The sequence below is a fragment of the Zea mays genome, chromosome 3 (genome assembly GCF_902167145.1).
Source record: "Zea mays cultivar B73 chromosome 3, Zm-B73-REFERENCE-NAM-5.0, whole genome shotgun sequence".
Classification (NCBI taxonomy): domain Eukaryota; kingdom Viridiplantae; phylum Streptophyta; class Magnoliopsida; order Poales; family Poaceae; genus Zea; species Zea mays.
Genome location: NC_050098.1, coordinates 164,131,049 through 164,155,583, shown reverse-complemented (window position 1 = coordinate 164,155,583; position 24,535 = coordinate 164,131,049). Strand labels below are relative to the sequence as shown.

At 47.9% G+C, this 24,535-nt stretch overlaps 1 protein-coding gene across 1 annotated transcript; it reads right to left on the bottom strand.

The window, feature by feature from the left end:
- Window positions 1–10,381: 10,381 nt before the first annotated feature.
- Window positions 10,382–12,971, bottom strand: LOC100285758 (uncharacterized). The gene is made up of 6 exons (NM_001158648.2): window positions 12,852–12,971; window positions 12,674–12,723; window positions 11,565–11,627; window positions 11,147–11,237; window positions 10,854–10,958; window positions 10,382–10,647 (listed from the first exon to the last, which is right to left on the bottom strand). Exons 1-6 carry the CDS (start codon window positions 12,916–12,918, stop codon window positions 10,556–10,558), a joined length of 468 nt encoding a protein of 155 aa, NP_001152120.1. The 5' UTR covers window positions 12,919–12,971; the 3' UTR covers window positions 10,382–10,555.
- Window positions 12,972–24,535: the final 11,564 nt, after the last annotated feature.

The window sequence follows — 24,535 nt, the reverse complement described above, 5'->3', positions numbered from 1 at the left end:
TTAATCTCCTCCTGTCGTTTCTTTTGAACTGGCTGCAAGGAGGAGCAAGCCGAAGATTTGGCCTCCTCAGGCCAAACTATTTCGGAAGTGTAAATTTCCTTTGGTTCACCGTCCGAACTACTTTGACTATGCTCTACTATATGGACATTATGATGAACCGTTTTGACTAGTTCTTTGTGTCGTCTTTCACAAGCCGAAGCTCTCTGATGTAATTGTGCTAGCGTAAAGAACTGGATGCCTTCTAATTTCTCTTTTAAATAATAGCGCAATCCATCAAAGGCTATTCCCGCCAGTTGTTTATCTGTTAAGTGAATTTGAAAGCATCGGTTTCTCGTATCCCGGAATCTCCGAACGTAATCACTAACCGATTCATCCTTTTCTTGTCGTAGGGCCACTAAGTCTACTAAATCTAGCTCATAATCGCCAGAGAAGAAATGTTCATGAAATTTTTGTTCTAAATCTCCCCACGACAAAATGGAATTAGGAGGGAGCGTGGCATACCATGTGAATGCAGCCCCTGTTAAAGATAATGAAAATAAACGTACACGTAATGCTTCGGTGTCGGCCAATTCTCCTAACTGTGCTAAGAACTGGTCTATGTGCTCACGCGTGCTCTTTTCTTGGTCACCCGAAAACTTTACGAATTCGGGTATTCTGGTCCCCTGTGGGTATGGGAGCCGGTCAAACTGGCTATCATAAGGTCTCCGATATGACTGCCCCCCAGGGACTATACTAACTCCGAGCTTATCTCGGAACACCCCAGCTATTTCCTCCCTTACTATATCGATGGCAGCCGATGGTTGATCCAATATGGGTGAGTTTGTTTGGATGTTGGTATATTGTTTTCCTCCCCATTGGTTTGGGTTTTGTGACGCGTTAATGCATGCCCTATGAGGCTCATGGGACTGGCCATTCCTTTCTGGCCTTCTAGGGGCCGGAAAGTACCCACTCTCACGGGTTTGATAGATTATATTATGGTGCTGGTGTGTCATATGGTGAGATGGGGAGTCTAGCTGGGACGGATACGGAGTTGGATATTCATCCTCCTTAAAAAACTTTGTGCCGGACCGTCCGGTTAAATGCGCGGACCGTCCGGCCCCGTGCGCGGACTGTCCGGTCACGTGGCCGGACCGTCCGACATTATATTCGGACTGTCTGGCGCCATATGCAGACGGTCCGAATGGGCTATCTAGGGTTTGCACGGCATGTGGCGGCTTGGGTGCAGGTCTCGGTAATTCGCTTCTAAAAATGGGATCGGCCGCCGCTGGCCCGGACGGTCCACGCCCACGTGCGGACGGTCCGGACATGCGCAGATCGACAAATTTATCGCCGATGTGCGAGGGAGGCTATCGTTGCCCAGAGTACATGTCCATCGGCATCCCATAAAGGGGTTGTGACTGGTCGTGACAACCTGTAGCTGATGAATTATGTGTGTATTCCCTCCATTCAACCTCGTGCGAAGGAAGATTTGCCATAGTAGACTTATCAAGCACACGCACTAGCCTTTTATGATCATTTTGTATATCCCCTACGATACGTTGCAACTGTTCTCGCTGCTCGTCTATGTAAGTTTTAAGAGATTGGAGTTCGTTGGTGTTACTTACATTGGGGGTAATCGTAGTAGATCGGAGCGAAGCCAGATCCGTCGCCCGTTGCCGAACGACTTTGTTGTTCCTGTCCACTTTGAAGTCGGCCAGGAACTTCGCCTTTGCTTCTTGGATCAGCTGCTCATGACGCTCCTCGAACAGGAGATGTTCTTCAGCCGGCAAGGTTTCCCATGTCGGTGTGATGATATTGCTGGTGGAAACTTCAGAGCTATCCTTTAAACCGGCCATTGAGAGCCGATTTGATAGGTCTATATGTGTTGTCCCCAGCGGAGTCGCCAAAAAGTATGTTGACGCTTTTTCGGAGCGCCAAATACTCAAGAAGAACCGGCGGCGGTGCTCTCTGGTCAGACGCGGACGGTCCGCGACCTGGCGCAGGGGCTAGGGTTTCCTGCCTGACGGCCGGACGGTCCGCGCCCTGGGGGCCGGACGGTCCGCGCGTGCGCAGGGGCGGCGGATGTCACCGGCGGCGGCCTAGATCTCGCTCCCGGGAGGGACCCCGTCGGGGAGGAGAGATCCTAGGGGTTGTCTAGGCTCGGCAGGCCGACCTAGACTCCTCTAATCGGCGTAGAGTCGAAGAGAGGCGAAGAATTTGGGAATCGAGTGGCTAAACCTAAACTAGACTAGAACTACTCCTAGGATAAAATGCGAAATAGAAGTTGTATTGATTCGATTGATTATTACAAATCGGTCGTATACCTCTCTATTTATAGAGGAGGGGGGCTGGACCCTTTACAAACTAATTTCCGAGCTTATCCCGAGATTTTCGCCAACAAACATAGCAAGAAACTCGGAACCCTAATCTGTTCTGCGCCTGCGCGGACCGTCCGGCCCATAGGCGCGGACTGTCCGGACCGCGGACCGTCCGGCCCCAGGGCCGGACCGTCCGCGCACTCAAAATGGTGCTCAACATATACCCCCTGCCTTTTGGTGGAGCTGAGCGAACCAAAAGCAACTAACTCGATGTGATCACATCGGTTTTCTTAGGCATCTTGCCACTTACTAGGATGGTACGTAGTGGCCTTGGTCTCGATGGTTGACTCAACGGACGTGATCCCTTTAGATTTGGTCGAAATGTCAGTTCCAACACCGCCGAGCGTCATACTGGTTCTGACCAATTCGTCACCTTGCTTTTCTAATTTTCTAAGTGTTCTGGCGTAGCTTCGTAGTCGACCAGGTCTTCTCCTTGTAGTTCCCAGGGCCGGACCGTTCGCGCACTCAAAATGGTGCTCAACACCGAGAAAAGAATAATGGTGCTTTTCTGTTGCTGTGATTGGCCTCGTCACCCTGCAACCGCAGATGCGGAGTTATATTACATATGTTTCTGTTTACATTTTACTGGCTATTAGCCTATTGCAATTGGAGTTGACGGGAGTCGTCACTGGTGATGGATGATATATATGTACTGTACTAGCACAAGCAGAACAGAGGCCGAAGCAGCAGTGATAGCATCTGAGACGAAGGTCAATTCTACGGGCATTACTAGGCTTTAGCACAACAGGGGCTAATAGCAAGTCTACACTACGCTCCCTCCTGAGCCTGATACTGTATATATTTGAGGAGATTCCCTCGTCTCCTCCAGTAGTGCGGCCAGGAACACGCACACAGGGTACAGTACAGTACAGGGGAGCCCACCCCACTGTCCTTAGCTTCCCGCTCGCTATAATTACACGTAGGATAGGAGTAGGAGTATTTACAAATCCACGCACGCAGGGTGTAAACCAGAGAGCATGTTGTTGCCTGCTAGTTAGTTAGTGACGGCAACAGTGCGTGTCCGATCGAGCGGATCAGCTCGGGGGGCACAGTAGATTCTCAGGCACAGTGGCCGACGGCTGGAGTAGCGCAGCCGGTAGTAGAGAGCCGGAGTCGCGAGCATGCCATTGCCATGCATGCATGCATGCAGTCTGAGGAATTCTGAAAAAAGGTGGCTAGCTGCTTGGACTATGTGAGCCATGCATGGTGGTGTTGTCACGGGAGAAAACCAGGGGCGGCAGTCCACCACCACCACCACCACCACCTTCGCCCTCGCTAATTACTAATCGCTTCCCCTCCGTCAATCGCGAGCTAGCTAGGGGATGGAGCAGACCGCTGCCTGTGCTTGTTTATCATATCTTCTCCACCCAGTACTGTAGCAGAGACCCAAACACAGGATCCTGTCGATCTGCCTGTGCTTCCACTCACCACCACCACCACCCAAACAAAAATATCGCCTTGATTTTTCTCTCTCTCTCTCTCTCGAGACGCTTCCCTTCCGAGAGCTTTGCTTGGACACCTGCAATGCAAGTAGCCTGTGGCGTCAGTTTCTTCATTCAAGATACATGACACGTACGCCCCCCACCAGACAGTGTATGTCGGCTAATGAGTCCGCGGGCGGGGCACACCGAATTTCTGCAGCGGCGACCCAGTCAAAAAATCGAACGAACAAGAGGGGTGGAATGATGCCATTGGCCTTCATTTCTTGCAATTGTTCGTGTTAAGAACGCACACGATGGCATATGCATGCATGCATGATGATGAGGCGACCACCCACACCCAGGTTGTGCTTCCATGCATGTCGTTGGATTGGACCTACGTTGTAAGCATCTTTCTCCTCCTCCGATCCTTTGATTGGGTAGTACGTAGTAGTAGTAGTAAATTAAACACCACACGGGGACTGGAATCATTAGAGGCGCTGAACCTCCAAGGACCCCAAATGCACGAACAGTACTACTACTAGTAGTTTGCATGCAGATGCAGAATGCAGGGCACATCCATGTCCATCTCTGCGCTGCGCTCCACTCTCCCCTCGCCGTGTTTGGTTGCAATGACAGGACGGGACGGGATGGGACAATCCCTTAAATAAGAAATAAGGTTATTTGGTTCAGGGTCAAGGAATGGGACAGGACCATCCCAGTATTGTCTTTAGTTATCTCTCAAAATTGGAGGGACGAGAGAGGACGCCAGAGGACATTCCTGTCCTGGCTGTCCCACAACCAAACGCATGCTAGAATTCTCATACAGGTCACGTCGCCCGGCGGCCCTCTGCATGATCGATCCAGCCGCTGCATTTGGTTTGACGTGACCTATTCGTGTACCGGAGAGGCCCGGATCGTTTCTCTCCCAACCTTGTGCACGGAATCGAGCTCCAGTGTCACAACGTACGGTCCGTGCACACCGTGTCTAATGATTTGCGCTCGAACGAAGGACTGCTCGCTGCTGCTGCTGCTGCTAGATGAAACAACTAGCTAGCTTGCATTGGTTTAAAACCCCGGCCGATCAGCTAGCAGGATACCACTTGGGAGTACAGCAGCACGTACCTGCTACGTACAAAACTACTTAAAGTACTTGAGCTAGATGCCTACATACCATATGATGATATGATGGTGAAAAGGTTCAGCGACGACACCGACATGCCAGGTACGCAAAGGTGCGCTTGATAAATCTTTTGAAGCCAAAAGCCGTTCCAAAGTTTTTTTTTTTTTTTTTTTGTATTCGGATGTCGATCGCCCCCCGTTCGAACACCTGTCTCGCGGCATCTTTCTGCACACGCCTTCGGTCGACAGCGATGTATATACAAATCTTGCGGCCGCCAGGCCGCCCAAGCAGTGGCCGCCAAGTGGTTCCAGCACGGCCGCCTCCGTCTGAATCCCAGATCTGGTGCCCTATTGTTTATGGTTTTTTTAGAAGTATACATAGCGGAGTCAGTGTATAGGTACGTTATTAGATTATTAGGGCATATTCGGCATCAATTTAATTTTAAAAAATATAAAATAATACATCTATGACATATCCATGACACATCGTTTCCTAACTTTCTTTCAGGTACCTTTGTGTCACTATAGATGGTCGGTCTAATGAATTCTTAGATGTATGGATATATATAGTCTAACACCTACTCCCTCCGTTTCTTTTTATTAGTCGCTGGATAGTACAAAATTGCACTATCCAGCGACTAATAAAAAGAAACGGAGGGAGTATTACTTTTGGAGGTTACTCGGGGTGATATTTTTTAATCGCCTTTGCATATGTTTCGGCGACATCATGTCATGCTCGGAGCCGTTCGCTTTGATTATCACAATTTTATAGAAACAATCGGTATATATTTTTTTCAACTATCGATAAACGACTCAACCTCGGCTCTGCGACGGTGGGGGCACGCTGGTGGCGTGGTTTCAACCTTTCTCAACTTCTCAAAGATAGGTAGACAGAGCACATCTAAAGTATGCGCTCAGTTAATAACATCCCATATATAAAACTAAATGGTAATACAATTAATATTTAAATAGGGGAGCCTTATGACCTGTTCTCGATCTAACAAATAAAATATGCGCTAGATCCACGTCAAGTTTAATGTACTAGCTTGTATATTGCTTGCTTCAACCATTCCCTCGATCGGGCCTTTTGTCGATCTAAGCGCAGAGGCCAGGCGGGCGATGATCCGCTGGGAGCGTTTACACTAATTAGACGAGTCTTGTGGAGGTGTTTGATGCTGATCCATGACGCGTCGTGCGTGCAGCTTTGTTGTCTTCGTGCGTGCCCTGTGTGTCAGCGACATCAGCACTAATCGCGGGCTAATGAAGAGGAAAACAAAGACAGGTCACACACATAAAACAAAAACGAAAAAGGTCTACATACTGCGTGTTTTATTAATCCTATGTAGCTAGGACGGGTTTGGAATCCAGGAGTTGTTTTTTCAAAGCAATTGTTATGTGTATATGTGGCAGCATCTATCGTCTTCATGTTATTCGTGGCCGTGTGAGCGTGGACGTTTGAACTGGTGGTACGTACGTACGTACGTGCTTTCGTCGTCGTAGAGGAGACACTGCTACCAGAACGACGAGTAGTGTGGCACTGTGCTGTGCATCGGCACGAGAGGCCAGCAGGCCGCTTCCGGTTTCTGACGTGACGGATTGCCGCGCTGGCGCCTGGCTGGCAGCAGGCACAGCGCAGCGCAGCGCAGCGCACGAAGTCGACAATGATTCCGTGCCATGGAGCAGAGATGAGAGAAAAAAAAGTCGTGCCAGCTTTACTTATACTTTAGCGCTGCCAATGATAGGAATTACTGGTACGTACACTGTAAGTACACTAGTAGATAGATCGGCGCTCCTCCAAATTACTAACCGCAGGCCGCGTACGGACGGAATCACCGCGCAGCGAGCGCGAGCCTCTGACTGGCTGGCCGGGGGGCATCTAATCCCCCTCCCTGTCAATGATTGCCTCGGCATCCGCGCCGCGCCCATCCCAGCCCTTCCTTGATGGATTAACTAAACAAACAACGCCCGGTCGGCCAACCGTGCCCCCGGCCCGGCTTCTCGTCGTCCCATGGGCGGGGGCTGGGTTAGTTTATCCCCGCCGCCATGTGGGGATGCGGCTAATATAATCGCTGGTCGCTGGCTGGCTGGCTGGCTCTCTTTCTCTCTCTCCATTCATCGTGGCCGTGTGGCGCCCGGCCGGCCGGTCAAGATCTAACCACCGCTCGCTAATCGCCATGGCCACCACCTTCCCCGCGCGCCCCGCGTCAGAATACTGCCTGCGACTAGGGTATATTATGCACGCGGGGCCCCACCCCACCCGCTAATCTCCCGACGTACTTGCTAGTATGTGCTATGGGACGCCTTCTTGGTGGTGGTCCATCGCGCCAGTTCGTCCGTGGCGTTCGAGCTGGATGATCCGACGCTGTCTTTTCGAGCGACCGCGTCATCGATCTCGGCTGCATTAAAAGTTGGCCTAGTTGTTGTGTTTGTTTGTTGCTAGGAGTGCCACTACTAGAGTACTACACGCACCGTAGCTGGTGCGGTGCAGTGCGTGCGCGTGTACGTGCAGTCATCGTCGTCGTGGTCCTCCTCCCTCCTCTCCTACGGTACTACCCGGCCACTCCAACTCCACTGGTGATGATGTGGAGGGAGGCGGGCGGGGACGAGAAAGCTGCCGCCTTTTTTACCGGTGCCTGCCTCTGCCCGTGGCAGGCATCTTTTCCCACCCGGCTCGCTGCCTGCCATGCTCCTCCTCGGTAACATGGCCTTCCAATCATTGAGCTGACGGGAGAGGGGTAGTATCCACTGCAGCTGATGCGGTCGTTGCCTGTTGCTCCGTATCTGTAGCCGTAGCAAGCAGTACCAGTACAGCTAGACCTATCGGGTAGGGTAGGGTAACTGCCGCAGAGACAAACAGACAAAGAGATTAAAAAAAATTGCGGTAAAGCCACGGCGCGAGCGTCTGAACGCAGGGTAAAAAAAAATTACGGTCGGGATCACCGTACGGTCGGTCCATCGAGACAAGGCGCAGAGGCGAGGTGATGGCGTGATTCCTGTGTCCTAAACTGTAATTGGACACGGGCGCCATTGGTTCTTGTTCCGCTGCAGGAGGCAGCGCTGTGGCCGCTGTCGTGGACCGGTCGTTTAGATGGTGAAGAGCAGGACCGCTGGAGGAGGACGAGGAGGAGTAACTGTGACTGTGACCCAGAGCCCCACCCCCCATCAGTGACTGCTCGTCTGCTCGGCGCTCGCAGCCAGCCTTGGGTCCTTGCAGCTGACATTCTCCCACTCCCAGTCCCGTCCCAGTAAAAATCAGCACCGTGCATCAGGAGCCGCTATCCTCATCAGTGAGCACGGAGCACTCGGCTCTCCAGCGCCACTACTACTCAGTGAAGCAAGCAACAAGGCAGGCTCTCTGCCCTGGTGCTCGGCTGTGCACCGCACCTCCGCCTCCGCTCGACCGCGCGCTCCCGTCCGGGCTCTGTGACTGTGATCGCCTGGCCAGCGGCACGACGCGGAGCAGGGGCTGAGCCCAGCAGAGATGCTGTACTAGGCTGCGTACAAACGTCAAGTAGGAGCACAGTCCCAGTTGAGCATTGAACGCGCAGGGGCTTGCACTGTGGTCGAGGGCCAGAGAGGAACGTCGCTCGGTGTGATGATCCTACGTACGCGCAACCGTTGCTGTCATTGTAGTGCAAATCCGAGGGGAATTCAAGATGGACCAACCATCCTCCCGCTTCGCGCCAGCGTGTTAGCTGAAGATGAACCGCGCCCCTTTCAGTCAGCAGCGTTCTGGTACGTACGTGTGGGCTGTGGCACTAACAATACCGCTTTGTAGTATTTTGTTTTTTCGTTCAGCTATTTATATATATATGCTGTCCTGATATTATAGATGATGACTCTGTAGCAGCAGTTCACAGTTGAGTTGAAATGCAGCGTTACAGCACGCAGCAACGGCGAACAGTGCTCAAGCGTTATACTGCTACCACCGTCACGAGCCCAGCATGGCGGAAAAAGAAACATGGAGCAGACGACATGAGCAGCCCATCAGAACGTAGGCACTAGGCACACAGTCACAGTGCTGCAGTAGTGCAGTGGCGCCTCTCTCTCTCTCTCTCTCTCTCTCTCTCTCTCTCTCTCTCTCTCTTCGCGCGAGCTGTGAGCACGCCAGTACTGCCCCCACACTACCGTCGGCGACTGCGGCGAGGCGTGCGTCGCGTCGCTTGCGCGCCATGCGCGCAGCCGGGCAGCAGCTAGCTGTACAGCTCACGGACAGTGTCGGAGGCACGCGACGGGCCGGGAAACGGCAGGCCTTGTCCGCTTGTTGCGCCCCGTTGGCGAAAGCCGGAAACTCGGAAAGGACGCGACGACGCCACGGCGAGGCGGACCGGACAGCGGACACCGGAGTCGTCGCGCGCGCGGCGCGTTCTTCGTCGCAGGTTGAGGCCGCGGCCGCGCACTGCTCACCGCATGCCATGCATGCATGCATGCCAACCGTGAACCGTCTCGTCACCCGTGGCCGACTGGTCGTGGACGCTAAAAGACATGGACGGAGCGAGGGAGAAAGGTGTCTGCGCTCATGCGCGCAAGCACGTCAAATCCGTGGAGCTCCCGACCCAGGCCGATGGCGCTACCAGCTACCAGCTTTGACTCATCACATGTGGCCGTCGATCGTGTGAGTGTGAAACCCGAGACTGAAGCGCAAGCAAGCAAAGCCTGCGCGGGTGTCAAGCCTGAAGAGACGAGACGGCGGCGTCCGTGCATGCATGCACTGATGCACGACTCTCGGCGTCCTTCACGTAGAAATTGGTCAAAGCGGATGCATGCCCCCGTCGGTTCTTCAGGCTCGCCAACCTCAACACCTTTTTCTTTTTCAGACGGCTCCGTTGTTGTGCTCCATCGACACGTTCAGACGGCACTGGTGCAGGCGCTTGGCGGCACGGACTTCAACCTGCTGTGTGCGTGTGCAGTGCGTGTATGCTGAGGTCAAAAGATGAACGCACCACGAACAGTCGAGAGCATGGCGCGTCAGGCAGGCGACAGCACCCATTCTGCCTTTTGAGTTTTATAGCGACTAGTGTTATCCCTCGTCATCGCGTCCAGCCAGCGAGAACTGCAATTCCTGAGCTGACGAACATGTTCGGCTCATCACGCCTTTTACTTCCTGCAGCGGACGCAGCAACTTATATTCCTTTGCGCCGAAGACAAACCGCATGAGATCCCAACACAAGCTGCTCGACCTCTGCGCCGCACAGCCAGTCGTCACCACGGGTTCTGTGAATCTGAGAACTTTGAGCCAGTTCACGTCTCAGCTCAGCAGCTTGTGATAATGTTTCTGGCAGAAGGCAGAGCTAGTACACATTCTTCTGCGCACGGCAAACAGCAGAAGGCAGAGCTACAGACATCAGGGAAAAGCAAAGGCTGGCTGGCAACGCCCACTACATTTTGATTTTTCTCTCTCTCTCCAAGCCATGGATCGATGTAACGACAGTTTAAACGGGCTGCAATGTTGAAGACCATGGTAGCTTTATAGACAAATTCGAGTTTTCATAAGATGGAAAGGAAACTGTTCGACCATCGGGCAAAACCTGACTTGTTTCTGTGACATCTCTATAGCATAAACTGCTATGTGGAGGAAACAGCAACCCTTTCACCTAATGAACTATGCGACGCTGCTACTATTCCCCCCCGAGCTTTGAAACTCTCCAATGCATTGTATCAGAGCTCACTGTCACTCTCTGCCTTTGCACCGCCGGATGTCTTCCCGTTGACGGCGATAAGCTCCGTGTCGAAGATCAGAGTTGCTCCACCTATTTATTGAGCACGTACATAACTTCCTGTTAGCTTTATCAAAAAAAAAATCCCTAGGAGCACACGGCTTTAAAGTCCATGGAAGAGACTGTGAATTGCGGCTTCAGGGATGAGGTAAAATGGCTACGCTAAAGAAGAGAGAATCTACAGGATTCATTTCGTCACATGGAAACCAGCATGCAAGCAGACAAATCATCAGCCATACCTGGAATCTTTGGTGGGGAGCCTCGCTCACCATAACCCATCTTTGCAGGTATCTTTAGCTTCCTCTTTTCACCCACGCACATACCGAGCAATCCTTGGTCCCAACCTACAGATGGAAACGACAGAGTCAGTTGGCGGATTTAAGGTTGCGTGTCATATAAATGGCATATGCCATTTCATCCATTTTTTTTTGGGTGACGTATGCTTATATTATATCCCAGTACAGTTTAGTATGGACACTGGACCACAGATAAACATGGAAACTTTATTGTGGCTATAGGAAAGGACAGTAACCTTTTATCACTTGGCCATTTCCAAGAGTGAATTCAAACGGGTCACCTCTGTCATAGCTAGAATCGAAAACTGATCCATCAGTGAGTGTCCCCTGCAGCATATCAAGCCTTTCAGCTAAATAACAAAGAGAGTTAAAAAGAGGAAAGAGACACTGCAGGTAAAGTATCGACGAGGAGTGCTTTTTAATCGAACATGAAAAAGGCAAAACCATATATGAGACAAGATATTATGAATCTATAAAGATCATACTCCCAAGCAAATAGCACAGTTCTTTTGCGTGACTATATTAACTGTGTGAGTTAAGGCATATCTATAGCACCCATGAGCAAATCCCTTACAGGGCTACATCACTGAACAAAAAAAAAGTCAATGTGGAAAATAGAGCAAGGCTAAAAAAGCATACAGATCAGGTACTTACACGATAGTGAACCTTAATTTTGTCTCCTTTGTGTGCTTGCAGCGTACATGACTCAGGCTTGTACTGAAAGGAAGACAAGCAAGAGAAAAATCAATGCCACACAGAACAAAAGGATACCTCCTTTCAAAATGTAATAACAAGAAAACCACAGCCTGTTCTCATTGTTTCATTGTACGGTAATTGTGTAACAATAAGCAGAAGCTGATGACATGCAGTTCTCCACTATCACAATCCCTAACTAACACGTTGGATTGTAACCAAATATTATATTTCTCACTATCATGATCCAATGATTCTTAGTTTTCTGTTTGAACTTTGAACTTTGAGGCATTGTTTGGGTACTCTAGTATTCACCCCTAATTTACACCCTAATCCACCTCAACAAATGTGGATTGGGGTGAATACTAGAGTACCCAAACAAGGCCTGAAGGGGAAGCGATAACCCATAACAGAGGGTATATATATCCTTTGGAGAAGGCCCTAAACAGACAACTTCAGCAGCATTACAATGGTTATCCCTTAAGAGGACCAACTGTGACCGGAGGCCATCAACCATCACCCAGCGTGGTCTAGAATCTTGATATAAGGTACTAGTCCGATAAAGTTCTTTTCCAGAGGTAGCAATATGCAGGGAGACCATCTTTAACACAGGCTAGCCGAGGAAATTTTAGATTAGACCTCTTCTAGATTGACTGTTTGAGCATCGACTACATGAATTTGACTAGCAGAACAGTACCACAATCGTTTCCTGTATTCATCTTTGAGTGACACATATAAAATTCAAGTGAAACTCATTCGATGACTCAAGAATGTTGCGTTAAAGGGGAAGAAAAGGCTACAGATTTTGCAGTCGCAGATCCGTGTGTAGCTCGATATACTAGAATCATCGAAGCCGACCCCTTTCTGAGTTTGAACTCTGCCATCCTTTACTAAGAGATTTCAACTGACGCCCACGAAATGGGAGTCTACAGACTTTTTCGAAGGCACTAATTCACAAAATATTTTTTGCTAAATGAAGAAACCGGCGAATCCAAGATCCGCCAGAATCCGCGAAGACAGCAAACAATTAAACTGGCGAGGAGAGTTGACCGCGGTTACGGAGCACAGACCTTGACGCCGATCTGAAGCTCGGTGACGTCGCCGGACTTCTTGGCCGACGCTGCATACAAATCACAAGCAATGGTTTCAAAAGGAGAGCACGTCAAGGCAAACGGGAAGGAGCAAGGCTGTGAGGGGCGGACGGCTCTGACAAGGCGATCGAGTTTAGAGGTAAAGACCCTGCGTCACCTGTCAGGAGGATGGCCGCGGCGGCGACGGCGGCCACGAGGCAGATCAGCTGCCGCATCTTCCCCATCGCGCTCTCTCCTGCTCGACACAGTCGCTCGCTGGAACCTTCGAGACTTCGACTTCACCAGTGCCGTCCAACAGACGACCGTACGTATTTTGGGTTGGAACCGCTTCTCTGTGGGCTCCTGGCCCTGCCGCATTGTAAGGCCCATTTTTGATAGGGTTGGAGACGTCCACTTTCTTGCTGGGCTGCAAACTTCTCCATGGCCTGAGACTGAGAGGCTGCGACATTGTGAAGGAATGGATACGATTGTTTAGCACGAGTAGGTACGCGGGCGGGATCAACGTATATTTAGTTTAGGAGAGTCGGGTCATGTATCTATTCTATTATTATTTTTGGTAGAATCGCCACATTCTTCATACCTATAATAATTAGGGTTAATTATGATTATGTCTTTCTCTTATCTTACAATTATGATTTTATCCATCATTTTCCAACTTTGTGATTCTACCCCTGTGTTTTGAAAACGAAGTTGTCATTTACCCTAACACTATTAGTGAATATCAGAATGAGTGATTAAAAAATAAAAGGTTAAAATCATGATTACATAATCACAATTAATCCTGAAAATTTTAATATTTTTTTAGGATTAATTGTGATTATACATTTCTGTCACCTTGCAATTGTGATTGGTGGTAGCTGCGCGGAGGATGAAGCAGCCCCGTCGCTTAGGAGGGCTAAAATGGGCGACCGCACAGGGCCCCTATTTTTTGGAGGCCTCCATTTCACGTATATGTATTGTATACTAGCAGCTCAGTCAGCCCATATCCCATCCGATTCTAACTAGTCTAGCCTCTCTCGGTTGGTGGCTTCCATAGGAAGGCAAAGAAACACGCGGCCGCGTACCTGCCCCTTTGGCTTCCATCGCAAAACATCCCTGTCGCCCTGCCATCACCAGCGGCAGCGCCGACATCGCCGTTGAAGAGAATCACCGGCAGCAACGTGTACAGGCTACAGCATCATCACCCTGTCTCCCGCGTGAAGCCAAGTCCAAGTTGCTTTGCTCTGAATTAACTAGCAAGCACGCCAGGCAAGTTCTTTCAACTTTTTTAATCGGCTCTATGCTCTCAGCCTTCAACATGATATATTTGATCCAATCTACACAAGAATCATTTAGGGTAACTATATTGCTTAGATGAGACCCCTGAAGATACTTTTATTGCTTCACAATCTGCACAAGAATCATTTAGGGTAACTTATTTTCTTGCTATTGTTGATCAAGCGATCACGTCACTGACTAGAAGATTTGGGGGCTGTTTGGACAGGCACCTACGGCGCCGCACCACGCCTAAGGTGTGGCGGCCGATTCGGGCGCCACACCCGCGGCGTTTGAAGTGTGACGCGGTGTGGCGGCCGATTCGGGCGCCACACCCGCGGCGTTCGAAGTGTGACGCGGTGTGGCGCCCGGGGCAGGCTTCCAAACAGGCCTTTGAACAATACCAGGGGTATGAAAAGACTTTTGGTTTCTTGTTTACTTCATATAAGTTGCGCTCTTTGGATGATAAGAGATTATTTTCTTGTTCTATGAATCTTGAGGCTACACTCAAAAGTGGAGAACATTCAGATATTGAAGGAAAAGAATTGTTTGTGGAGTTAAAACTCATCCGAGATTTAATTAAGGAATCTATGGGCCCTCTTGACATTTTGAAGCATGTGAAACATTTAGGGTGTTTTCCAATATTGTTATTGCATACCGAATTTTGTTAACAGTTCCTGTAACCGTTGCATCTGCGGAAAGAGTTTTTCTAAACTCAAGTTGGTCAAAACCTATTTGCATTCTACCATGACACAAGAAATACTAGAAATTGAAAGTGATCTGTTGGAGCAGATTAAGTACGAAGATCTAATCGAAGATTTTACCTCAAGAAATACTAGAAGGATTTTTGAAAGGGAAATGTGCCCTTGGGCAATTTCTATTATGTTTTGGTGATTAAGTACACAAACACATTTAATTAGGTTCTTATGTGCTAAATGAAGAGAGAAGTGCAAATCATATTACAAGGTACGTTTCTAGACTTAGTACATTGTTTCGAGTACTAACATATTTTGTCTAAGTACTAGAAACAGGAAGAAAAGAAACCAAAAAGACTTGGCTCGGTGCAGCCAAAACTTAGCTCAGTCTGGCACACCAGACTGTCCGATGGTGTAGGCTGGTCTCCGGTGAACAGGCCGCTCTCGAGAAAAGTTTGGCGGCGTACGACTATAATTTACCGGACTGTCCGGTGAGCCAATGGTCACCAGCGCAACGGTCGGCCGCGCAATTCGCGCGCGACGCGTGGCCCGCGCCAACGGTCGGCAGGGGGCACCGGACTGTCCGGTGCGCCAACCAGCCCGGAGCTGCAACGGTCGTCTGCACCAGAAAAGGAAGGAGATCGGCACCGGACCGTTTATAGTGACTGTCCGGTGCGCCACTCGACAGAAGACAAGGATAACCTTCCTTGTTGATCTTCAACGGCTCCTAGCTGCCTTGGGGCTATAAAAGGGACCCCTAGGCGCATGGAGGAGCTACCTAAGCATTCACTAAGCATCCTAAGACTCCAAGATTCCAACTTCACGCATTTGATTCTTTGTGTTTGCATTTTGAGCTCCATTTGAGTTGTGAACTCCGTGTGTTGCATTTCAAGCTCAAGTCGTGACTTGTGTGTGTGGTTGTGCTGCGTATTTTAGTCTTGTGTGTGTTGCTCTTCCCAACCTTACTCTTGTGCGTTCTTTGTGATCAATCTTGTAAGGGCGAGAGGCTCCAACTTGTGGAGATTCCTCGCAAATGGGAAGAAGACTATAAGCAAGAAAGTCGTGGTATTCAAGTTGATCATTGGAACACTTGAAAGGGGTTGAGTGCAACCCTCGTCCATTGGGACGCCACAACATGGAAGTAGGCAAGTGTTACTTGGCTGAACCACGGGATAAAATCGCATGTCTCTTGTGTTGCTCCTCTCTATGATTATTTGTGTTTGTAAGAGCTCGTTTCAAACTACTTAGCCATACTAACACTTATAACTAAGTTTTGTGGCTATTAGTATTTGATTTTTACAGGATCACCTATTCACCCCCCTCTAGGTGCTCTCAATTGGTATCGGAGCCGTTCTCTTCACGTAAGGGACTAATCGCCCGAAGAGATGGATCCTAAGGGAAAGGGGATGGTGGTCAATGACAAGGAGAAGGAGTCCTTCCTCAATGAGCCTAGAGACGACAAGCCTACAACTCAGACTCAAGTCACAAGAAGAGGATTGGGAAGAAGAGGCGCATCAAGAAAATCGTCTACTACGACAGCGATGCCTCTTCATCTTCACCAAGAGACGACGACTCATCATCGAAAAAGAAAACAGCTAATCAAAATTATTCATTTGATTATTCCTGTATTCCATTCAATTCTAATGCTCATTTACTATCAATTCCACTTGGGAAACCTCCGCACTTTGATGGAGAAGACTACTCATTTTGGAGTCACAAAATGCGTAGTCACCTATTTTCTCTCCATCCTAGTATTTGGGAGATTGTTGAAAACGGAATGCATTTTGATAATACTGACAACCCCGTTTTCATAAATGAGCAAATTCATAAGAATGCACAAGCTACCAATGTTTTGCTAGCATCTTTGTGCAGGGATGAGTACAACAAGGTGAGCGGCTTGGACAACGCCAAGCAAATCTGGGACACCCTCAAGATATCTCATGAGGGAAACGATGCCACCATGATCACCAAAATGGAGTTGGTGGAAGGCAAGCTAGGGAGATTTGCGATGATCAGGGGAGAGGAGCCAACACAGACCTACAGCAGGCTCAAGATCCTGGTCAACAAAATTAGAAGCTATGAAAGCACAAGATGGACGGAGCACGACGGCGTCCGACTTATGCTAAGGTCATTCACGGTAATTGACCCCCATCTTGTAAACCTTATTCGTGAAAATCCCAGGTACACTAAAATGACGCCCGAGGAGATACTCGGAAAATTCGTGAGCGGGCGTATGATGGTAAAGGAAGAGCGATACGTGGATGATGCTCTTAATGGCCCTCTATGCGTCTACGAGCCTCAACCCGTTGCTCTCAAAGCAACAAGCAGCAGGGAGGCGCTACCAAGCAAGGTGGCACAAGTTGAGGCTGCCGGGCTAAATGAAGATGAGATGGCCCTAATCATCAAACGCTTCAAGACCGCACTAAAAGGATGCAAGGAGTACCCTAACAAGAACAAAGCAAAGGGGAAGCGCTCCTGTTCCAAATGCGGTAAGACTGGTCATTTTATAGCATAATGTCCCGATAATGATAATGACCAGGAACAAGAAAAGCATGGGAATAGGGAGAAGAAGAAGGTGTATAAGAAGGCGAAGGGTGAGGCACACCTTGGCAAAGAATAGGATTCAGACTGCTCTTCATCCGACTCCGACGATGAAGGACTGGCAGCCTCGGCCTTCGACAAGTCTTCGCTCTTCCCCAACGAACGCCACACTTGCCTCATGGCCAAGGAGAAGAAGGTAAGTGTTCGAGATACCCCTAAGTACACTACTTCTAGCGATGATGATTCTAGTGATGATGAAGTAGATTATACTGATTTATTTAAGGGTTTAGATAGAGCTAAAGTAGATAAAATCAATGAATTAATTGATGCTTTAAATGAAAAGAATAGATTGTTAGAAAAACAAGAGGATATCTTATATGAGGAGCATGATAAATTTGTTAGTGTGCAAAAATCTCTTGCCTTAGAGATTAAGAGGAATGAAATGCTATCTTCCTAATTATCTGCTTGCCATGAAACTATGTCTAGTTTAAAGAGTTTAAATGATGAATTAACTACTAAACTAGGAGTTAATAAATCTAGTTCTTGTGAAGAGCATGTTGTAATTTGTGATAGATGTAAGGATTTTAATATTGATGCTTGTGATGAACACCTTATTTCTATCACCAAATTAAATGATGAGGTGGCAACTCTTAATGCTCAACTTAAGACTTGCAAATTTGATTTTGATAAATTAAAATTTGCTAGGGATGCCTACACAATTGGTAGACACCCTTCTATTAAGGATGGACTTGGTTTTCAAAAGGAAACCAAGAACTTAACAAGCCAAAAGGCTCCCGTTCTCAACAAGGAGAAAGGGAAGGCTCCTATGGCTAGTAGCTCTCAAAAGTGTCATGCCTACATTTATGATAGAAAATATTATAGGAATGTTCATAGGAATTATGATCATAATGCTTTTGATTCACATGCTATGTTTGCCTCTAGCTCTACTTTTGTGCATGGTAGAAGTAGGCCTAGAAGAAGTCATGTTGTGCATCATGTGTCTAGGAGAGTGTGTAATGAACCTTCCACTATTTACCATGCTTGCAATACTTCATTTGCGCTCTTATGTAAGGATGAAAAAGTAGTTGCTAGAAAGTTGGGATCCAAATGCAAGGGAGACAAGACTTGTATTTGGGTTCCAAAGGCTATTGTGACTAACCTTGTAGGACCCAACAAGAGTAGGGTACCTAAAACCCAAGTGTAAATTGCCTTGCAGGTTTATGCATCCAGGGGCTCAAGCTGGATTATCGACAGCGGATGCACAAACCATATGACGGGGGAGAAGAAGATGTTCACCTCCTACGTCAAGAACAAGGATTCCTAGGATTCAATCATCTTTGGAGATGGGAACCAAGGCAACGTTAAAGGATTGGGTAAGATAGCCATTTCATCCGAGCATTCTATATCCAATGTGTTCTTAGTTGAATCACTCGAGTACAACCTCCCGTCTGTAAGTCAATTATGCCACATGGGGTACAATTGTTTATTTACAAATTTTGATGTTTCTGTCTTTAGAAGGAGTGATGGTTCATTAGCATTTAAGGGTGTATTAGACGACAAACTCTACTTAGTTGATTTTTCGAAACAGGAGGCCGATCTAGATGCATGCTTAATAGCTAAGACTAGTATGGGCTGGCTGTGGCATCGCCGTCTAGCACATGTTGGGATGAAGAACCTTTATAAACTTCTAAAGGGAGAACATGTGTTAGGACTAACCAATGTATGTTTCGAAAAAGATAGACCTTGTGCAGCTTGTCAGGCAGGGAAACAGGTGGGAAGCACTCATCACAACAAGAATGTGATGACAACATCAAGACCACTGGAGCTTCTTCACATGGACCTCTTCGACCCGTTGCCTACCTTAGCATCGGGGGAAGTAAGTATAGTCTAGTAATTGTTGATGATTTTTCCCGCTTCACTTAGGGTTCTTTTTGTAGGATAAATCAGAAACCCAAGGGACCCTAAAGCGCTTTCTAACGAGGGCTCAAAACGAATTTGAGCTAAAGGTGAAAAAGATAAGAAGCGACAACGGGTCCGAGTTCAAGAATATGCAAGTGGAGGAGTATCTTGAGGAGGAAGGCGTCAAGAACGAGTTCTCCGCTCCCTACACACCACAACAAAACGGTGTGGTAGAGAGGAAGAACATGACACTTATCGACATGGCGAGGACAATGCTTGGAGAGTTCAAGACACCCGAGTGGTTTTGGTCGGAAGCTGTGAACACAACCTGCCACGCCATAAATCGGCTATATCTGCATCACCTCCTCAAGAAGACCTCCTACGAACTTCTTACCGGTAACAAACCCAATGTCTCTTACTTTCGTGTATTTGGGAGCAAATGCTACATTTTGGTGAAGAAAGGTAGACATTCTAAATTTGCTCCCAAAGCTGTAGAAGGGTTTTTACTAGGATATGACTCAAATACAAAGGCGTATAGGGTCTTCAACAAATCATCGGGTTTGGTTAAAGTCTCTAGCGACGTTGTATTTGATGAGACTAATGGCTCTCCAAGAGAGCAAGTTGATCTTGATGACATAGATGAAGACGATGTTCCAACGACCGCAATACGCACCATGGCGATTGGAGATGTGCGACCACAGGAACAACAAGAGCAAGATCAACCTTCTTCGTCAACAATGGTGCATCCCCCAACTCAAGATGATGGACAGGTTCCTCGAGAAGAGGCATGTGATCAAGGGGGAGCACAAGAAGAACAAGTTTTGGAGGAAGAAGCACCACTGGCCCCTCTAACTCAAGTCTGAGCGATGATCCAAAGAAATCACCCCATCGATCAGATTCTGGGTGACAAAAGCAAGGGAGTAACAACTCGCTCACGTTTAACTAATTTTTGTGAGCATTACTCGTTTGTCTCTTCTATTGAGCCTTTCAGGGTAGAAGAGGCCTTGCAAGATCCGGACTGGGTGTTGGCCATGCAGGAAGAGCTCAACAACTTCAAGAGGAATGAAGTTTGGAGCCTGGTGCCACGTCCCAAGCAAAATGTTGTGGGAACCAAGTGGGTGTTCCGCAACAAGCAAGACGAGCATGGGGTGGTGACAAGAAACAAGGCTCGACTTGTGGCAAAAGGTTATGCCCAAGTCACAGGTTTGGATTTCGAGGAGACTTTTGCTCCTGTGGCTAGGCTAGAGTCTATTCGAATATTATTAGCCTATGCTGCTCACCACTCTTTCAGGTTGTTTCAAATGGATGTGAAGAGCGCTTTCCTCAATGGGCCAATCAAGGAGGAGGTGTATGTGGAACAACCCCCTGGCTTTGAGGATGATAGGTACCCCGACCATGTGTGTAAGCTCTCTAAGGCGCTCTATGGACTTAAGCAAGCCCCAAGAGCATGGTATGAATGCCTAAGAGATTTCTTAATTGCTAATGCTTTCAAGGTTGGGAAAGCCGATCCCACTCTTTTCACTAAGACTTGTGATGGTGACCTTTTTGTGTGCCAAATTTATGTCGATGATATAATATTTGGTTCTTCTAACCAAAATTCTTGTGAGGAGTTTAGCAGGGTGATGACTCAAAAGTTTGAGATGTCGATGATGGGCGAGTTGACCTACTTCCTTGGGTTCCAAGTGAAGCAACTCAAGGATGGCACCTTCCTCTCCCAAACGAAGTACACTCAAGACCTTCTCAAGAGGTTTGGGATGAAGGGCGCAAAGCCCACAAAGACACCGATGGGAATCGACAGGCATGTGGACCTCAACAAAGGAGGTAAGTCCGTTGATCAAAAGGCATACCGGTCTATGATAGGTTCCTTGCTTTATTTATGTGCTAGTAGACCGGACATTATGCTTAGTGTATGCATGTGTGCTAGATTTCAATCCGACCCCAAGGAATGTCACCTTGTGGCCGTTAAGCGAATTCTTAGGTATTTAGTTGCTACGCCTTGCTTCAGGATCTGGTATCCAAAGGGGTCTACCTTTGACTTAATTGGATATTCTGACTCCGATTATGCTGGATGCAAGGTTGATAGGAAGAGTACATCAGGGACGTGTCAATTCCTAGGAAGGTCCCTGGTGTCTTGGAGTTCAAAGAAACAAACATCTTTTGCCCTATCCACCGCTGAGGTCGAGTATGTTGCCACAGGACAGTGTTGCGCGCAACTACTTTGGATGAGGCAAACCTTCAGGGACTTTGGCTACAATCTGAGTAAAGTCCCACTCCTATGTGACAATGATAGTGCAATCTGCATGGCTGATAATCCTATTGAACACAGTCGCACTAAGCACATAGACATCCGGCATCACTTTCTGAGGGACCACCAGCAAAAGGGAGATATCGAAGTGTACCATGTTAGCACCGAGAACCAGCTAGCCGATATCTTTACCAAGCCGTTAGATGAGAAAACCTTTTGCAGGTTGCGTAGTGAGCTAAATGTCTTAGATTCGCGCAACTTGGATTGATCGATAGCATACATGTGTTCTACGCCTTTGATCATGCTACTTCATGCATTTATGTAACTTGTTGCTTATTGATGGTGCTCAAGTTGTGCAAGTGAGAGCACCTAGAGGGGGGTGAATAGGTGATCCTGTAAAAACTTAACACTTATAGCCACAAAACTTGGTTAAGTGTTAGAGAGATAATACCAAGTGACTATAAAGCGAGCTCTTGCGAATCACAACAATCACACAAAAAGCAATCACAAGAGACACGCGAGTTATCCCGTGGTTCGACAAGTACAACACTTGTCTACCTCCACGTTGTGGCGTCCCAATGGACGAGGGTTGCACTCAACCCCTTTCAAGTGATCTAATGATCAACTTGAATACCACGATGTTTTTCTTTCTTTCACTATATCTCGTTTGCGAGGAATCTCCACAACTTGGAGCCTCTCGCCCTTACAATTTGATGATCACAAAGAAGCACGGATGTAAGGGAGGGAAAAGCAACACACACAAGACTCAAAGCAAGAGCACAAACACGCACACTAGTCACAACTTGAGCTCTAAGTTCACACACGGAGTTCTCAACTCAAGATGAGCTCAAATTGCTATCACAACGAATCAAATGCGCTAGAATGAAGTCTTGGTGCTTAGAGATGATCAAAGAATGCTTGGTGTACTCCTCCATGCGCCTAGGGGTCCCTTTTATAGCCCCAAGGCAGCTAGGAGCCGTTGGAGGCATTCCAGGAAGGCAATTCTTGCCTTCCGTTGGGTGGCGCACCGGACAGTCCGGTGCACCACCGGACAAGCACTGTTCACAGTCCGGTGCAAATTGCCTTCCAAAAATAGCTCAGTCGACCGTTGCAGAAATGGAGCTGTTGGCGCACCGGACGGTCCGGTGCCCCCATTAGACCGTTGGCTCGGCCACGCGTCACGCGCGGATTACGCGGCCGACCGTTGGCTCACCAGATAGTCCGGTGAATTTTAGCCATACGCCACCGACGAATTCCCGAGAGCGGCCAGTTGACCAGACGCCAGCCTGGCACACCGGACACTGTCCGGTGCACCACCGGACAGTCCGGTGCACCCATACTGCGCAGAGTCTTGGCTGCTCCAGCCAAGTCTTTTTCCTTTTGTATTTTCTCTGATTCTAGCACTTAGACAAATATGTTAGTGCACAAAAACCAATGTACTAAGTCTAGAATCATACCTTTGTGTTGATTTGCACTTCATCCACCATATGGCACTTATTAAAACTTAAGGCAATTGTGTTGGACACTTAATCACCAAAATACTTTAGAAATGGCCCAAGGGCACATTTCCCTTTCAATCTCCCCCTTTTTGGTGATTTATGCCAACACATCAAAAAGCAACAAATAGAAGTGCAACATCAATGCAATTAAGAACAAGAATTGTTTTTATTCAAATTTTGGCATATTTGGATCATTCTTTGCCACCACTTGGTTTGTTTTCAAAATCAAACTCAATTTCCTGTCTCTAAGTCAAACACACTTGTTTAGGCATTAAGAGAGGTACTTCATGAGAAAATTTGATCAAGAGCCAAAAACTCCCCCTTTTCCCATAATCCTATATTCTCCCCACAAGAGGCCACATTTTGCACATAAGAGTATTTTGACAAAACAAAAGTTCTAACTCTACTATTTTCAAAATTCTCAAGTGGTAGCTGATCTATTTGCTTTGGCCTTAATTTCTCCCCCTTTGGCATTAAGCACCAAAACGGGATCATTATTGGCCCTAAAACCCCATTGCTTCACCAAAATCTTCAATTAAGAGTAGAAAGGCAATAAGAGCATGGAGATGAACTTGGAGTAAATTACCCTCTCATCGGAGTGCAGTGGAAGTCTTGCATGGTCCAAGTTCACCTTTTCCCTTTCAATCATCCTTTGAGACTAAATTAAGAAAACTCAAGCACACGGTTAGTCTCAGAGGGTCAAGTTGTAGCATTTCTCCCCTTAAATATGTGTATCATTCACACATGGACTTGTGAGGTCCGGGGATCCCTTGCACAACTTGAGCACCATAAATAAACAATAAAATGCATAATGGAACATGATCAAAGGCATAAAACACATGTATGCTCTATATCAATCCAAGTTACGCGAATCTAAGACATTTAGCTCACTATGCAGCTTGCAAAAGGTCTTCTCATCTAAAGGCTTGGTAAAGATATCGGCTAGCTGGTTCTCGGTGCTAACATAAAACACTTCGATATCTCCCTTTTGCTGGTGGTCTCTCAAAAAGTGATGTCGGATGTCTATGTGCTTTGTGCGGCTGTGTTCAACAGGATTGTCCGCCATGCGGATAGCACTCTCATTGTCACATAGGAGTGGGACTTTGCTCAGATTGTAGCCAAAGTCCCAGAGGGTTTGCCTCATCCAAAGTAGTTGCGCGCAACACTGTCCTGCGGCAACATACTCGGCCTCAACGGTGGATAGGGCAACGAAAGTTTGTTTCTTAGAACTCCAAGACACCAGGGACCTTCCTAGGAATTGGCACGTCCCTGATGTACTCTTCCTATCGACCTTACATCCAGCATAATCCGAGTCTGAATATCCAATTAAGTCAAAGGTAGACCCCTTTGGATACTAGATCCCGAAGCAAGGCGTAGCAACTAAATATCTAAGAATTCGCTTAACAGCCACAAGATGACACTCCCTTGGGTCCGATTGAAATCTAGCACACATGCATACGCTAAGCATAATATCCGGTCTACTAGCACATAATTAAAGTAAAGACCCTATCATAGACCGGTATGCCTTTTGATCAACGGACTTACCTCCTTTGTTGAGGTCGACATGTCCATCGGTTCTCATTGGAGTCTTTGCGGGCTTGGCGTCCTTCATCCCAAACCGCTTGAGCAAGTCTTGCGTGTACTTTGTTTGAGAGATCAAGGTGTCGTCCTTGAGTTGCTTCACTTGGAACCCAAGGAAGTAGTTCAA